This window comes from Oncorhynchus kisutch, linkage group LG28 (genome assembly GCF_002021735.2).
Source record: "Oncorhynchus kisutch isolate 150728-3 linkage group LG28, Okis_V2, whole genome shotgun sequence".
NCBI lineage: Eukaryota > Metazoa > Chordata > Actinopteri > Salmoniformes > Salmonidae > Oncorhynchus > Oncorhynchus kisutch.
The window spans coordinates 5,164,125-5,181,354 of record NC_034201.2 but is presented as its reverse complement, the minus strand read 5'-3'; the positions used below and the strand labels follow the sequence as shown (position 1 = coordinate 5,181,354).

General features: G+C 41.6%; 3 protein-coding genes across 3 annotated transcripts in view; 1 reads left to right on the top strand and 2 right to left on the bottom strand.

The window, feature by feature from the left end:
• Window positions 1–2,555: 2,555 nt before the first annotated feature.
• On the bottom strand, window positions 2,556–6,586 carry fam89b (family with sequence similarity 89 member B). Its single transcript, XM_020475645.2, has 2 exons — window positions 5,755–6,586; window positions 2,556–3,463 (listed from the first exon to the last, which is right to left on the bottom strand). The coding sequence occupies exons 1-2, from the start codon at window positions 6,004–6,006 to the stop codon at window positions 3,179–3,181; spliced, it is 537 nt and encodes a 178-aa protein (XP_020331234.1). The 5' UTR covers window positions 6,007–6,586; the 3' UTR covers window positions 2,556–3,178.
• Window positions 6,587–7,091: 505 nt separating this feature from the next.
• Window positions 7,092–11,151, bottom strand: LOC109883608 (protein ZNRD2). Its single transcript, XM_020475643.2, has 4 exons — window positions 11,015–11,151; window positions 9,930–10,081; window positions 8,419–8,503; window positions 7,092–7,970 (listed from the first exon to the last, which is right to left on the bottom strand). The coding sequence occupies exons 1-4, from the start codon at window positions 11,091–11,093 to the stop codon at window positions 7,525–7,527; spliced, it is 762 nt and encodes a 253-aa protein (XP_020331232.1). The 5' UTR covers window positions 11,094–11,151; the 3' UTR covers window positions 7,092–7,524.
• Window positions 11,152–16,986: 5,835 nt separating this feature from the next.
• mcf2b (MCF.2 cell line derived transforming sequence b) overlaps window positions 16,987–17,230 on the top strand; it is a 41,667-nt gene continuing 41,423 nt past the window's right edge. The window contains exon 1 of the mRNA XM_031807861.1: window positions 16,987–17,086. The gene's annotated coding sequence lies outside the window, so the exon portion shown is untranslated. The remainder of the gene's footprint in view (window positions 17,087–17,230) is intronic.

The window sequence follows — 17,230 nt, the reverse complement described above, 5'->3', positions numbered from 1 at the left end:
AAAGCATTGATGATGCGGCAGTATGCAAAGTTGTCTCTATCTTCTGCCTATTGGTACAGCAATGGTAACAACTATAACTCCTCAGACTTTGGATTGGTCCATTGTACGCAGCCACTGCCAGTACGATGGCAAGTGAAGAGCATAGACATTAAGGGTGAATCAGACTAATCCAACTAATCCAATTTTGCTGAACTTTATTCAAAATGAATACTATATGCTGAATTGTTCACTCAACTATCCTAGAAATTCTGCAAGAATTTCTGAAGCCATGTGTAAAGTGCTCTTGCCTATTTGACACTTTTATCCTTAATGGCTTATTTACATTTTAGGAATAGCATTTAATTTCCTTACTTCTCTAAAATGTTTTGTCATTCAGTTTGGGTCAAGACACATTGTACAATAAGATAATGCATGAGTTTCCATGAGGAAATATGTCCTGGCCCACCGTGCGTATTAGGAGTAGCCTTGCACAGGGATTTTCCCTTGCTGTGTGGAGTATATTTTTAGGAAGGAGAGGAGGGATGGATGGACAGAGGCAGCTGGGGATAGAGGAGTGTGATTCATCAGTGACCTAGAATCATCATTGGACTAGAATCCCTATACCAGCAGCAGCTTACGCGTAGGCCTACCTCTCCTTTCCACTTTGCAATACAGTCTAATAACAACACTGACAGAGACAGGAGGCACGATCACAGGCTCTAAAATATCAAGGCATTCTGTTGATGTTAGGAGTTTCATTGTGCCCGAGAATGTTCAAAACTCTTCATTACTTAACACAGGGAATTTAAAATATATATATATAATGTTTCCAGTATTCAGGGCTGAGTAGAGAGCTGGCTAGAGCTGAGATTTTCCTAACTCAACCCACCTTGTTCTCGGATGTGCAAGTCATGACTTAACATGTCATTTACTGTGACTCAGGTGGTAAACACTTCACTATTAATCAGTGTCTGAGAGAAATAAGGCCACTGACATTTGCGCCCTTTAAGGGCAAATCCCAGGAAGAAATTGAGATCTAAATGTATTTGAATGCAGATTTCGCAGACAAAACCATTAAAAGTAGGTTATTAAAACTGGGTGATACTGGTCATATATGTCCATGGCCAACCAGACTTAAAAGGGTCCTCAGACAGGCCCCTTGTTGTGTCTAACAATATCCATAGCATCTGTGGCCTATTTATAGAAACACATGGGAATTTCTAAAAGGAATGTAAAAGCTCTCACCCTTGTTTTAATGTTCTGTTGCTATATGAGTAGTAAAATGAAATGAGAACTGACCGCCAATGGTAATAAGATATCAGAGACTGTTACTACAAAAATAGAAACAAAGGGTGGGATATTGTGGCCTTGCACTGCGGCCATGAGGAAAATAACGATGGATGTCTGAGGGATGTAGGGGGCATCCTGTTTTCAGTTAGTCATTTCCTGGTGGTTAGTGGATCTGTAAAGTAGCTTGCTTAAAGGTATAGGTTTAATCTATTCCTGCAATTACCTTGTCACAAGTTACTATGTGCAGTTGAGCAGTACTTGCCTCTGACCTTTTGTATGTTTTCTTTGAAGACAGAATCCAAATGAATAGTAGCAAGTACTATCTGACTGCATGTGTACTAATATACTTATTACACTGTGGTTACAGATATTTTTCCATTATGCTGGCATAATGTCTGTGTGATGTATATGGACATGTGGTAGAAAATGGAAGGAGTTATGTGGAGACAACAATAGGCCTGGCTACTGGTAGGCCAAAGATATATTGCTTGATGTTGACCTTGATGAAAATAGAGATGCGTTGCCTTACAACTTTGAAAGTCACTGGGGCTGTTTTACACTAAATATGATGGCAAGATAAGTTACCTGGGATGCCCTGCTTGTATCCCTTTAATTCACCTTAATTTACCCCACATGTAAAGGGTGTTTCAAGTTTAAACATTACTTTTTAAATCTGTAATTCAAATTATCTTTCAACCACTCAAGAAGTAGAAATATTAGATGTTCTGGGTTAATTCTGTAGTAATGAATGCATGATGATGGCATTTGTAAATCTATTTCAATGTTTTTCAATGCCTGTGTTCTGGGCTGCTCCTCCTTCTCCCCCAGGAAGAGAACAAGGATCATTACCTAATAAGACTGTGTGTGGCTGGAATGGTTTGTTTATACTGGCCAGACAGTGGGAGAGTAGTGATCTACTGAACCAAAACATGCAACATCACAGCCACTGAAAGTTAACCAACTTTATCCACATATAATTCTAGGAAACGTTTTTGCCTTCTGTGAGACATAGTAGTTTGGCATAGTTAGAAACAAGTTGCATACTTTGCCATGAGCCAGAAAAACATGAACTATAGCACAGTTTCTGAAGCTGAAGTTCTTTCTGGCTTAATTTTGGGAAGCACAATATTTCAGGTTTGCAATAGCAGAATGGACCAAAAGCTGACATCTCTCAGGCACAACAAATGTTGCCATCTAGTGGTTAGAGTAAGTCAACAACCCTTTCAAAACCAATACATTACAACCGGGGCCAATGAAGTAGAGTTATGAGACATAGTAATGAGACATATGTTACCATAGCATTTTTATTTTGGGGCAAATATTTAAAATAAAATAAAGTTAAATATATAAACTGCACATACACAACAAACAAAAACGAGTAATACAGGCTTGTGTGTATGTGGCTACGTGTCTAAGACCACATTCAATCTTAAAATTGTAGGAGAAAATTACAAGGCATTAACAATCCTAAGCCATTGACATCAGACACTGCCACTGAACCAGTCTTCAAATGTATCAATAAGTGTGATTGGTTACCAATAAAATATGTTCAATTAATTGTAGGCATTGTGTACTTACATCCAATCGTAGGTAACAAATGACACGAAATTCAAATGCCTCCAATTCATCAGGTATCTGAAATACTGTATGGCTTTTCTTTTCAAGATGGGCACAATCAGTCCAAATATATTAGCAAGGTCTTTTGAATATAAATTGTATAATTACAAGGTTGTTGTAGAAAATGTCAGCTCCTTGTGTGATGAAGACAGTTCAGATCAGAATGGTGCCCGTTTGAATATGTCCTTCTGCCAATAACCTAGGTGGGTACCAGTATAATACATAATATAAAGGCTATACAGAACAGGGAACAGTTAATATTATGTAAATATTGAGAAAAATATGTGTAAGTTTATAAGGGGATGTGGAAAGACTCTTTGATCCATTGGTCACGAGAGTTTTGAGTTGGCTGGAGAGTCAGTGAAGTGCCAGGTGGATCCCTAGGTACATTGTCAACATCGTTGTCCTCCTCTTCATCATCCTCCTCTCCCTCAGAGTAACCATTTTCTGTAGTGAAGGTGCTCTCTGAAAGCAGAGAGGATGAGATATCCTGGAAGGCTCCTTTATACTCCTGGATAGACTCATAGAGAGACCACAGCTGACAGAGCAGAGACATGTCCAACTGCCTCAGGCCCACCTAGGACACAACAGGAACAGATACTTGTGTCAATCATCTCATACATGAACTATAGCAACTTTGTCAATTGTGTAGAAGCAGCTATGATTCTATTTGGAAATGAAATATTGCATAATACCTATAGTAGTTTTCTAGAATAATTGTGTTTGAAATGCGATGTATTTGCTTACAATATCCAAAGAAAAAGCAGCAGTGACAATTGAAACTGTCACTGTATATGACAAACAGGGCTGTGGCCAGGGTCTGAGTTTTAGTGAGGTCCGATTTTAAGAAATTTAAATTGCATTCATTAATTTCTATAAAATGTTAAAACTCAAATGCTATTTGGACAACAGCAAAAACAAGCAAAAATTACCCCAGCCATTATCACATTGGTAGCTGTAGCTTCATTAAAGGGATACTTCAGGATTTTGGCCATGAAGCCCTTTATCTACTTCCTCAGAGTCAGATGAACTCTTGGATACTATTTTATGTCTCTGCGTGAAGGAAGTTGCTAACTAGCCTTAGTGCAATTACTGGAAGTCTATGGTATCTATTAGCATGCTAGCAGTTTCCATAGACTTCCAGTCATTGTGCTAAGGCTAGTTAGCAACTTCCTTCACACAGAGACATACAATTGTATGCAAGAGTTTATCTGACTCTGAGGAAGTAGATAAAGGGCTTCATGGCCTTTAACCTCAGTCGATCTACAAACACATAGCCTTTTAGCTATACAGTTAACCACTACACATTAACTCACATTTACTCAGCACTAGGATTAAAAACTATAATTTATTACATACAGCGGGACCTATGTTAGTAGAAAAAGTATTTTATTAACAAAAGCTAAACAAATATGTTTGCTGTACATTACTTTTTGTGTGTGTGCAGTTTTACAGATAATTTAGTACAATTGTACACATTTTGCCATGGGGTGGTGACACATTTTTGCAGTTTTAAAAGCTAATTTCCTGCAATTCTACACATTTTGCCATGTTAATTTGATCTCTGAGTCAGTGACTAACAAAATCAATGGGTGCCCCCTGGAGGTCAAGGCCAGGTTGCATAAAACATCTATAGGGTTTCCCTTAAGGAATAACTTTACCTTACCTAAGGGAATTGTTTAAGGGCGTTGCATAGAGCCCCTCAAATATTACATTAGGTCAAATCAAATTGTATTGGTCACATACACATATTTATCAGATGTTATTCTGGGTGTAGTGAAATGCTTGTGTTCCTAGCTCCAACAATGCAGTAGTATCATTTTTTTTTTTTTAAAGCACAACAATGCACACAAATCTAAAAGTAAAAGAATGGAATTAAGAAATATAGAAATATTAGATTGAGCAATGTGGGAGTGGCAATGATTAAAGTAGAACAGAATACAGTATATACATAAGAGACGAGTAAAGCCGTATGTAAACATTATTAAAGTGGCCAGTGATTCCAAGTATATGTATATAGGACAGCAGCCTCGAAGGTGCTGGGTTGTGTAACCGGGTGGAAGCCAGCTAGTGATGGCATACTCAAGGGGTTTTACAGTAGTTTGAAGGCATGTATGGCAGAAAGAGTATCTGGTTACCATGGAGACAGCCTGGTTCACTGATTAAATGCCTCCTCGAAGAGATGGCTCTTATTTTGTGAGATAGCAAGATAGAACTTCTACAATCAAGACAGGATAATAAACCACATTTCTTGTAGTTACTGTTTTAAATTACTTTCTAGTATTTCAAGCTAGTTTACAGAGTAGCTAACTAACTAGCTTTGTAGCCATAGATTGTGCACCTTCCATTGTTAAGATAGCTAAGTAACGTTAGCTAGCTGGTTGATGTTTTCCTTTTCTAACCAGAACAGATGAAAGACACATTCACCTCCACAAATGCTGTTTACACATTGATATTCATATTGAATTAAGCATTTAAGGGGCCTCATGGCCACCCTTTACCCTTTCCCTTCATTTAAGGGGGGAATTCACATAGCATGTTTTGTGCAACTGACTTAAAGTTATTAAGGAAACTTTAAATCAGTTGCACTGATGGGTAGTTTGGCCATGATTACTAACGTTAGAACTTTACACTAACTAGACCAATTTAAAAATCTATGTAAATTACTGACATGGACTAATTGAGTGACATATAACAAGAGGAAAACTACTGATACATAACCAAGTTTCACAATTGCATCTTGTGTATTCTACTATACTACAGTAAATTGATACCCCGACTGAGGTCCGGTTCGAAAAAATAACGGTGTCCTCAAATATAGCTAAGACCCTGAAGACAAATTACTATCAGAAATGGCTTTCCTCATACCATTTCTTTGCGCAGCACAGCGAGCGCTGCATCCAGACTTGGAGGCTTGCTGAGGCCAAGAGAGTTGCTCACTCTAGACTTGCTGATGTCGGCCTGAATGCGTGTTCGTTTACTGTATACTTTTTCAATGTCTCTCCATGAGCCACCACTGGAGTTGAGGATGCCGCTGAGGCCTTTTGGCAAAGGGGGTAGTCCTTCGATTGAAGAGACGCTCCCTGGACATTCAGGCGGACTGGACTGGAACCCATTCATTTTTTTCTAACTCTACATCAATGTCTTTTTGAAAAAGAAAAAAACCTTGCCGCGCTAATTAAATAGCCTAATATAACTGCCAGAAATATTCAATCGTATAGAAAATTCTGAATTCAATAATGGAAGAACACTATCACGTATGTGATTTCAAAATAGTAGTCTTCGTTGATTGCCTCAGATCAGCGTTTTACTTCTACCGACAATGAGCGTTTAGTTACAACAGAATATTTTGCATATGTAAAGAGGGAATAGGTCTACCGCAACATTGTTTCAATAAAAAAAATCGGTTCACCTTCACGCCTATTATTGTAATTCCAACGTGTCCTCAATAGTACAATATAGGCGACGTGCACAGAGTCCATCGTTATGTGGATGAAAAATTACTTTGACCATGAAAACATTATCGTATGTTTAAAAAAAAAATCTGTTAGCAAGATTAATTTATTCCTCGTTTCCCTTCTTCTCCAAAACGCTTTCCTTTGTCTCAACTGACAACCTCGCCCCTCGATAATATCCCCGCCCCATCCCACTTCATCGCAGCGAGGCGCTTCACCGCTGTCAAAATCACTCACTATATTTGGGGATAGAGGAAACAGGAGGATGTCCTTAGGAACAATAACGCTGAGGAACTCAACTATCCTATGTGGATGCCCGTGTTTGATTTAATCCTAGCAATACCAAATTCAAATTTCTAAATGTCTTTAAACATCAAGACACACAAAAAACACGTTGAAAACTCCCACAAAATATTACTATTCATAAATACAGAATATTCAAATATTGTTTATAGCTCCTTTACCTCAAATTCTACTCCATTCCATTTTTTCCAATTATACAAACAAATTGAAATTCATCCAATAGCCTACTACATAAGTGACCCTTAAAAGTTATAATTGACACTAAAAACGGTCCTTATCAAAAACATCCCAACTGCTTCAACACTTAAAGGAAACTCTCACTACTACCACAATACAGAATATTAAGTATTTCATCTAGTATAAATTGCTAGTGTCTACAACACTACACAATTACATTATATAGAAAATTGTTTCACAATGAAGTAATAACCACAGAGAAATGATGAATAACGTGGATAAATTCTGATTTTATAAACAATTGACATACATTAATACCAACCAGTCAAACACCATTCAACTATATTTAGTTCAAGATATTCGACCACTCAGAGGTGCCCATTGTCATCATGCAAGTTTGTGTCAAAACGTTACCCTGAATCCACAGAGAAGACTGCAAATAAAAAGTAACAGCAATGTATAAACAAAATATAACTACAGGTCAGGCCCTCAAAATGCAAAGTATGCATATGCAGACAGTTGTCCAAGTTTATTACAATAACCTTTACCGGCAGAGGCGAAGCAGCTTCAACTTGTCACAAAAACCTTTGCAAGGGAAACAAGCTGCTATAACTTCCGGTGTTGCTTATGTGAGTGAGTGTGTGTTTATGCCTTGTTTCTGTTTTTATTTTTTATTTTTTTTGGAATTGCCATCAGTTCAGTCTCATGATTGGTGAAGCTCTTTCAGGCTGCGCAGTGAATCTGCACAGCTGCGGATCAAGCTGCACAGCTGGATACTGGCCTCTACTGAGGCTGAGTGCTGGAGCTCCTGTGTGGCCCACCGCAGCTTGTGCAGCACTACTTCCTCAGCACTGGATAGGGCTGGGTGAGGTGCAGGGGCTACTAGGGGGGCTGGCACCTGGACTGGCTGGATGGAAGGGGTGGACGGAGGGAGGAAGCTGGGGGTCACGGTGGATGCAGGAGAGGGGTTGGCTGGTGGAGGTAGAGGTCCTCTCAGTCCTGACGCAGCCCCCTCACAGTGCTCTGGTCTGGGCTGCCCAGTGATGGAGAGGGGGGCGTCGCTGGAGGGTGCTTCATTAGCCTGAGGGACAGGCTGAGAGGCCAGCTGTCTCTCTCGGACCTGTGACAGGGCAGCTTGGGCATTCAGAGCTGAGTGTGAGAGAAGAGTAAGACAAAAGAGGGAAGAGAAGGATATGAGAGAAGAAAGTTTAGTTGCAAACCGAGTCATAAGTTATGACTCATAATCAGGGCCCAGCATTAGATAAGGAAATTCCTTTCCTAGCCTTACTACCCATACACATCACTCCAGCCAAACGCCATGCCCAATGGTGTTTCTTCTCCACGATGAGTCTGGATTTGCTTTCCCCACGGACGTCTTATAGAATGCTAACACATTGACTGTTCTGATTGGACCCAGAAACCAATGGTTTGGGCCAGAGCAACACCTCTCATTTTGACATGAGCACAAACTACTTCTAGGATGACTGAATGTATGGAGCGATCAACTTAGCAGTGGAATTCAATTCAGGATGAGCCGTCAGGCAACTCTTTCACCTACTCATAACAGAAATGATCCTAACCCTGCACAGACTCTTACCTGGGTTGTCCTTGTCTACATCAGAGTCCAGCTCCTGACATGCAACACAGTAGTTCTTCTTCTGCTTGTCCTGAAGGAGAATCGTCTGGAAGCACAAAATACAAATTCTTCAACACAAGACCTAATGTCATACCCCTCATTAGTAAAGCTACTTAGATGCTGACTAAAACATCCAAGTACAAGATTAATAAATCTCTTTAGCATAACATAATAAATATATTTAGCTATAGAGCTCACTATATCTAAATGTTGGCTAACATGTGGCAAATATACACTGCTCAAAAAAATAAAGGGAACACTTAAACACAATGTAACTCCAAGTCAATCACACTTCTGTGAAATCAAACTGTCCACTTAGGAAGCAGGAGACAGGCCAGTACATCAGGAGACGTGGAGGAGACCGTAGGAGGGCAACAACCCAGCAGGAGGACCGCTACCTCCGCCGTTGTGCAAGGAGGAGTCAGGGCCCTGCAAAATGACCTCCAGCAGGCCACAAATGTGCATGTGTCTGCTCAAACGGTCAGAAACAGACTCCATGAGGGTGGTATGAGGGCTCGACGTCCACAGGTGGGGGTTGTGCTTACAGCCCAACACCGTGCAGGACATTTGGCATTTGCCAGAGAACACCAAGATTGGCAAATTCGCCACTGGCGCCCTGTGCTCTTCACAGATGAAAGCAGGTTCACACTGAGCACATGTGACAGACGTGACAGTCTGGAGACGTCGAGAACCTTCTGCTGCCTGCAACATCCTCCAGCATGACCGGTTTGGCGGTGGGTCAGTCATGGTGTGGGGTGGCATTTCTTTGGGGGGCCACACAGCCCTCCATGTGCTCGCCAGAGGTAGCCTGACTGCCATTAGGTACCGAGATGAGATCCTCAGACCCCTTGTGAGACCATATGCTGGTGCGGTTGGCCCTGGGTTCCTCCTAATGCAAGACAATGCTAGACCTCATGTGGCTGGAGTGTGTCAGCAGTTCCTGCAAGAGGAAGGCATTGATGCTATGGACTGGCATGCCCGTTCCCCAGACCTGAATCCAATTGAGCACATCTGGGACATCATGTCTCGCTCCATCCACCAACGCCACAGACTGTCCAGGAGTTGGCAGATGCTTTAATCCAGGTCTGGGAGGAGATCCCTCAGGAGACCATCCACCACCTCATCAGGAGCATGCCCAGGTGTTGTAGGGAGGTCATACAGGCACGTGGAGGCCACACACACTACTGAGCCTCATTTTGACTTGTTTTAAGGACATTACATCAAAGTTGGATCAGCCTGTAGTGTGGTTTTCCACTTTAATTTTGAGTGTGACTCCAAATCCAGACCTCCATGGGTTGATAAATTTGATTTCCATTGATAATTTTGCAGTCAGCACATTCAACTATGTAAAGAAAAAAAGTATTTAATAAGAATATGTAAGTCATTCAGATCTAGGATGTGTTATTTTAGTGTTCCCTTTATTTGTTTGAGCAGTGTATTAACTGGGTTGGTCTGGATTATCCCCCACTTACCCCACATTGCTCACAGCATTCTCCTAACATCTTGTAGCCTTTGAGGAGGTAGGCACCCATGAGCTTGCTTATCTTGTCCTGTCGTTCCCGCTGAGCATGAATAACCTTCATCTCAGATTCTGAAGGGGGTGTCCACTCGAAGTCATCATCATCTGACAGGGCAACCATGGTGGATGAGAGGAGTAAACCGACATTAAGGTAACCAGAACTCAGTCATATGGACACAGCTGGCTGGCTAGCTGTTTTCATAAAAGTGTGTGTATTTGCATACACTAGAATTTCTTTCAATTATATTGACACTAGGTGTTTTAAAAGTTTTTATTTAACTAGGCAAGTCAGTGGAACAAATTCTTATTTACAATGACGGCCTACACCGACCAAATCCGGACGACGCTGGGCCAATTGTGCGCCGCCCTATAGAACCTATAGAACCTATAGAATATACAGCCTAGAATCGAACCAGGGTGTCTGTCGTGACGCTTCTAGAGCAGCGGCAAGCAGAGAGGAAGTGGGTCTACAACAGACCCACGTTTGGAACATATGTTTAATAATATCGCCCTTTTGATAATGTCTCCAATTCCCTCCACCGACACAGTAGCTAAGTTGAAACGGAATTGTATTTCACTTCTGGCGGACTGTTTCTGTGCAATACACCAGCGTTACTAAAAGCACCTACAGTAGTACTGGCTGGCTGGCTCATCACGCAGCTAGCTAAATTAGTTAGCTTATCAAACTGATAGTCGATTTCAGTTAACCTAGATAATGTTAGCTGCTGATAATATCACTTTAGATAAGTTAGTTAACTCGATGGCTAGCGGGCAAGTATCAAGCGACGTCAGTTTGTGCTAACTGAACTGGAGACACCGGTAGACCAAAACAACTAGCTGGCAAGCTAATTAGCCAACTAGCTAACGTTAGCTGGCTAAGCTAACCATGCTAGCTGTCAAAGTGGACTTTCAGGCAAAACTTTAATTCCCCAAAACGTCGGAGTCTGGCATTCCGAAAGACACTTAGCAAAATAAACTTGTGAGAACGCCAACCAAAATAAAACATGAGTATTTAAGAAAATAAGTTGTCTTATTTACCTGCATTCAGTGCCATAATTCCACTGCTATGTCTGGTTGCTGCACGCCGTTTCTTCACCCCAAAAAACGTTGTACACATGCGTGCACTGACTTAGCTTTAAGGTGTAACGGTTGAGCTCCGCTACCGCCACCTTTCGTACTGGAAGAACACAGCCATCTCATAAACTGAAGTTACCGCCATATTGATAAGAAAAATCAGATAAGTAAAAAAAAAAAAACTGTATAGAGAAATACCGATTTTTTTTTTAACGCTATCTAGAAACACATATTCATTCTCCACAATGTTGTAACATATGGCCATCTGGAACTTCAGCTCTTAAAGACACAAGACAATGCATTGAATGTTTGTTGTTTTGTTCGAGAGACTATGACACCAATTTTTGCCCTGTACAACCAAAGCATCAAATTAGGGCAGAAATGCCTGCTAGTTTGTGCTTTGCATTTGCTCCTCCATCATCTCCAACCACGCTGTCCTCTTGTCATCCTCCTTGCTACAAACCCTCTATCCAGTGGACAACACTGTCATCCCAGTCTCCTGGGAGCAGCAGTGAGGTAGCCCATCACGATGATAGCTACTGCAGCCACTCTGACCTGGCTGAGCTGTGGGGCTGCAGCGACAGCCCCGCAGAGATACAGTAGGGGTCAGGCATAGTGGAATGCTGTTTGAGATGTCAACAATGACCTCAGGAAAACATGTATGAAGAATCACCATTGTTTCTCTTGATTTATTAGTGGGGTTTTATTTAAACAGATACATCTAATTATTCTGTACCTGTATTAGCTGGGATACTTGGTAACATTCCAAGAGAAATAAGGGTGGAGTAGGCAAGCACACTTCCTAGATTCACCAACACATTAAAAGCTGATGATGAGAGGGGAGGGATACGATTGAAAAATGTGCTAATTTAATATCTGGACAGAAATGAGCAGTGGAGTGTTGCAGAGGAGCAGGGAGGCCTTCATGCACAGTGTGTCCCAGAGGATGTAGTGGGTTAGAGGGCAGTACTCCACAGTACCCCACATAGGACAGCAAAACACCGGCTGCATCTCTCCCACTCACTTTCTAAACGACACCTGAAAACAACGAACACACGAATATGTCTGCCCGCCACAACAGCTAAGATTTTCCTGTTCTGAACAGGAAGAAGTCTAATGTCCATGAATGAGTCGGGCGATGACCTGTGTCGGGCGAGGGCTGTGGTTGACGCTGAGCCTACTCCCAGAACCACTCCTGTGATTAGTTAGGAGAACTTACGCAGCCGGTTAGGAGATTTAGCGTAGCAGGTTAGAATAATAAGGTTAATGTTAGGAAAAGGGTTAGGGTTAGCAAAAAAAATCTATATCACCAAAGCTGTATCCCGTCGAGATATGACCACACCACTAAGGAGTTGTTCAGAACATAGAGATAGTTAGAGGACCCAAAGTGGCCAAAAACGGAGATGGCCTCAACGGCGTTTCTGCGCGCTCACAGACGCCATAATGGGACAGATACAGTACAAAGAATAGTCCTCTATCATTCTCTATTGTTCAGAACCCTCAAATATTGGCACTTTCATTTTCGGACTGTTTTAACACACTGCAAAGGGGTTTGGCTTGAAGTTACTGTATTTCATTTTGCAGTACAACAACTGTAGTCTAAATACAGTATCAAAGTACTGTGTAATGACGCACCTTACAATACCCTTACCCTGTTGTACTGTAAAAAAGCAAATGCTACTGTTATCGTAATAAATGAATGGATGAATTCAATTAATTGAAGGGCTTTCACAGTATTTCAAACATTTTCCTGAGTTACAGTTCAAATAAGGAAATCAGTCAATTGAAACAAATGATTTAGGCCCTAATCTATGGATTTCACATAACTGTTAATACAGATATGCATCTATTGGTCACCGATACCTTAAAAAAAGGTAGAGGCGTGGATCAGAAAACCAGTCAGTATCTGCTGTGACCACCATTTGCCTCATGCAGGGCGACACAACTCCTTCGCATAGAGTTGATCGGGCTGTTTATTATGGCCTGTGGGATGTTGTCACACTCCTCTTCAATGGCTTTGCAAAGTTTATGGATATTGTCGGGAACTGGAACACGCTGTCGTACGCGTCGATCCAGAGCATCCCAAACATGCTCAATGGCCGGGCCACATGTCAGATGAGTATGGAAGAACTGGGATATTATCAGCTTCCAGGAATTGTGTACAGATCCTTGCAACATGGGGCTGTGCATTATCATGCTGAAACATGAGGTGATGGCGAGGGATGAATGGCACAGAAATGGGCCTCAGGATCTCATCACGGTATCTTTGTGTATTCAAATGGCCATCGATAAAATGCAATTGTGTTCATTGTCCGTAGCTTATGCCTGCCTATACCATAACCCCACCATCATGTTCACAATGTTGACTTGACATCAGCAAACTGCTGGCCAACACGCCTGCCATCTGCCCAGTACGGATGAAACCGGGCTTCATCCGTGAAGAGCACACTTCTCCAGCGTGCCAGTGGATACCAAAGGTGAGCATTTTCCCTCTGAAGTTGGTTACAACGTCGAATTGTAGTCAGGTCAGGACCCTGGTGAGGACAACGAGCATGCAGATGAGCTTCCTTGAGACTGTTTCTGACAGTTTGTACAGAAATTCTTTGGTTGTGCAAAACCACAGTTTCATTAGCTGTCCGGGTGGCTGGTCTCAGATGATCCCGCAGGTGAAGAAGCTGTATGTGGAGGTCCTGGGCTGGCGTGGTTACGCGTACTGCCAAATTTTCTAAAACGATGTTGGAGGTGGCTTATGGTAGAGAAATTAACATTAAATTATCTGATAACAGGTCTGGTGGTCATTCCTGCAGTCAGCATGCCAATTGCACACATCTGTGGCATTGTGTTGTGTGACAAAACTGCACATTTTAAAGTGGCCTTTTATTGTTCCAAGCACAAGGTGTACCTGTGTAATGATATACCACACCTGTCAGATGGATGGATTATCTTGGCAAAGGAGAAATGCTCACTAGGAGGGATGTAAACAAAATTGTGCACAAAATGTCAGAGTAATAAGCTTTTTGTGGGACCAAAATGTTGCGTTTATATTTTTGTTCAGTATACATGGGATTTGTGAAAACAGATTGGCTGCCCGGTGATGTGCTTACACATGACAGAATATCAATGAATATTATAATATTATAACAAAGGCTTCTAAACTGGCAGCAACTAAAGGGCAACACAGACCAAAAGAGCTAAATGCTCAACCATTAAAGGCTTAAGACTTGCTGCCACACCAATGTGTTCCTTATACATTTTAAATTAATGGGGCATTACTACGACCACATACCAGTTAAATTGGTACATTTGGAACAACACAAATAAATTATCATAACATTTAAAACTATATAAATATAAAAATATATACAAAAATAAGACTCAGAAATATAAAAAATAAGTAACAAAGACAAATAGAAACTAATTGTGGTATATAAATACAAATAAAAAATAGAATCAAATTATTACACTATTGCCCTATTGCTAACAGAATACACACTAAATTGCACAAATGCTATATCACACAAATACACAAATAGAATTACACACTTATAAAGAAGAGAACACAAACTAAATTGTACAACTAATTGCATTAGTACTGTACAAAGTAGAGGTGCGCTTTTCTTTTTTTCTTTTTTTGTGAATTTTACCCCTTTTTCTCCCCAATTTCATGGTATCCAATTGTTAGTAGCTACTATCTTGTCTCATCGCTACAACTCCCGTATGGGCTCGGGAGAGACGAAGGTTGAAAGTCATGCGTCCTCCGATACACAACCCAACCAAGCCGCACGGCTTCTTAACACGCGCGCATCCAACCCGGAAGCCAGCCGCACCAATGTGTCGGAGGAAACACCGTGCACCTGGCGACCTTGGTTAGCTTGCACTGCGCCTGGCCCGCCACAGGAGTCGCTGGTGCGCGATGAGACAAGGATATCCCTACCGGCCAAGCCCTCCCTAACCCGGACGACGCTAGGCCAATTGTGCGTCGCCCCACGGACCTCCCGGTTGCGGCCGGTTACGACAGAGCCTGGGCGCGAACCCAGAGACTCTGGTAGCACAGCTGGCGCTGCAGTACAGCGCCCTTAACCACTGCGCCACCCGGGAGGCCCAGAGGTGCGCTTTTTGATAGATTCCCCCGCTCCCCCTACCTCGGGCTTCCAGCGGGGAGACCTGAGGTCAACCTACCCCGCCTCCCTCCCCTTCTCGTACTTCTGAGTGGGAGACCTTCCCAGGCAGTAGCCTGCCTAGCTCACAAACTAGAATCAGGGTGCCCACTCTGACGAGGTTAATTGACCCACAGTCTCCCACGGTGACATGATATAATTGACATGACGTGCAAATGAACGATAGAAAACCAATTGCTCAAATGTAACCATTCCAAATTGTTTTTTTGTTTGTTATATTATTATTATGCGCCTGCCCATGTCGCCTTTACCTAAATTCGCCACTGCTTACACCCACAATTGTTCAAAATAATAATTACAAGCATTTTGTTACACCCGTAATAACATATGCTAACATATGTGACCAATAAAATGTGATTTGATTTGATTTTAAGTGGTCGTTGAGACCGATCCAGGAGAGTAGGAAGATGAAGGCCTGGCTACAGCAGAGAATGGTGCTGGCGTCGCCTGCTGAGATGCAGCGGAGGACCAGCAGATACAGATAGCCTGATAAGACTCCACAGCACCGTTTAGGATCACTCTCACTATCATTTTCTCCTCCACCAGGAAGCTCCTGCACTGCCTGAGACACAGGAAGACAGGGAGACACCTGGTGACCTGGTCTGCCCATAGGCCGCGCTTGAGTTTCAAGTTTGGGGAAGCAAATTTTGACAATAAAAATGCACCTTCATAAATAAAGCATTCCATTCGTCATCGCTGTCACGCCCTGACCATAGAAAGCTGTTTATTCTCTATGTTGGTTGGGGCGTGATAGTGACTAGGGTGGGTCATCTAGGTGAATTGTATTTCTATGGTGGCCTGATATGGTTCCCAATCAGAGGAAGCTGTTTATCGTTGTCTCTGATTGGTGATCATATTTAGGTAGTAATTTCCTCATTGTGCTTTGTGGGATCTTGTCTACAGATGATAGTTGCCTGTGTGCACACCAGTAGTGTCACGTTTCGTTTGTGCTTGGTGCGTTTCGATTTATTAAAATATGTGGAACTCTATGGTCCAATCATTTCGACGAGTGTGACAATTGCATTTGCAGACTTATGTAAGAGCCTATATTCATAAGGTGATGAGTAGATTGGATAGTTATAATTTAGGTTAATAATATAACTCAATCGCCGTTCGCAAAAAATAATGTTCAATGCATGTCTGAGCACATATAGCCTAGTCTATAGGCCATAATGTATTACATACATTTCTTCTTTCTTTGCACTGAAAAATTTGGTATTTTATAAACACATTTCATGCAATTCTACTTCATTTTATATGACACAAAAACAATAGCAGCCATTAAACTCTATAACTGTTTTAAAATCACCATTGGCCTCATGGTGAAATCCCTGAGGGGTTTATTTTCCTCTCTGGCAACTCAGTTAGGAAGGACTTGGAAGCCTGTATCTTTGCATTGAGTGGACCATTCCTGATACACAAGGGAAACTATTGAGAGTGAAAAACACACCTTGCAGTTCTTGACACAAACCGGTGCACCTGGCACCTACTACCTAATACCCTGTTCAAAGGCATTTAAATATTTTGACTTGCTCATTCACCCTCTGAGTGGCACAAATACACAGTCCATGTCGCAATCGTCTCAATGCTTCAAAATCCTTTTTTTAAACCTTCTCCTCTCCTTCATTTACACTGATTTAAGTGGATTTAACAAGTGACATCAATAAGGGATCATAGCTTTCAGCTGGATTCACCAGGTCAGTCTATGTCATGGAATGGGCAGGTGTTCGTAATGTTTTTTTAGACTCAGTGAAAAATCAAGACATTTCAGTTATTTGTAGACATTTACATAATGTTCTTCTCACTTTGACATTATGGAGTTTTTTGTGTAGATCATCGACCAAAAAATCCAAGGGGGGTGAGTACTTATGATAGGCACTACTTAAATGTTTTTTATTGTAGAAAAGTATTGAAAAAATGTACATGGTTTGCTGGACATGTGCCTGGTGTATGTTAGAGAACACTATAAAACATTTACTGCTATGAAGACCCCTCTACCCGA

What these genes read in the sequence shown, in the direction of transcription:
- fam89b (XM_020475645.2), bottom strand. Translation starts at nt 6,006, where the DNA reads ATGAATGGGTTCCAGTCCAGTCCGCCTGAATGTCCAGGGAGCGTCTCT. An exon ending in CTGTGCTGCGCAAAGAAATG is followed by an intron (nt 3,464 to 5,754) that starts GTATGAGGAAAG and finishes GTTGTGTCCTAG; the next exon opens with GTGGGCCTGAGGCAGTTGGA.
- LOC109883608 (XM_020475643.2), bottom strand. Translation starts at nt 11,093, where the DNA reads ATGTGTACAACGTTTTTTGGGGTGAAGAAACGGCGTGCAGCAACCAGA. An exon ending in AATTATGGCACTGAATGCAG is followed by an intron (nt 10,082 to 11,014) that starts GTAAATAAGACA and finishes TTGCCCTGTCAG; the next exon opens with ATGATGATGACTTCGAGTGG. An exon ending in TGTAGACAAGGACAACCCAG is followed by an intron (nt 7,971 to 8,418) that starts GTAAGAGTCTGT and finishes TCTCACACTCAG; the next exon opens with CTCTGAATGCCCAAGCTGCC.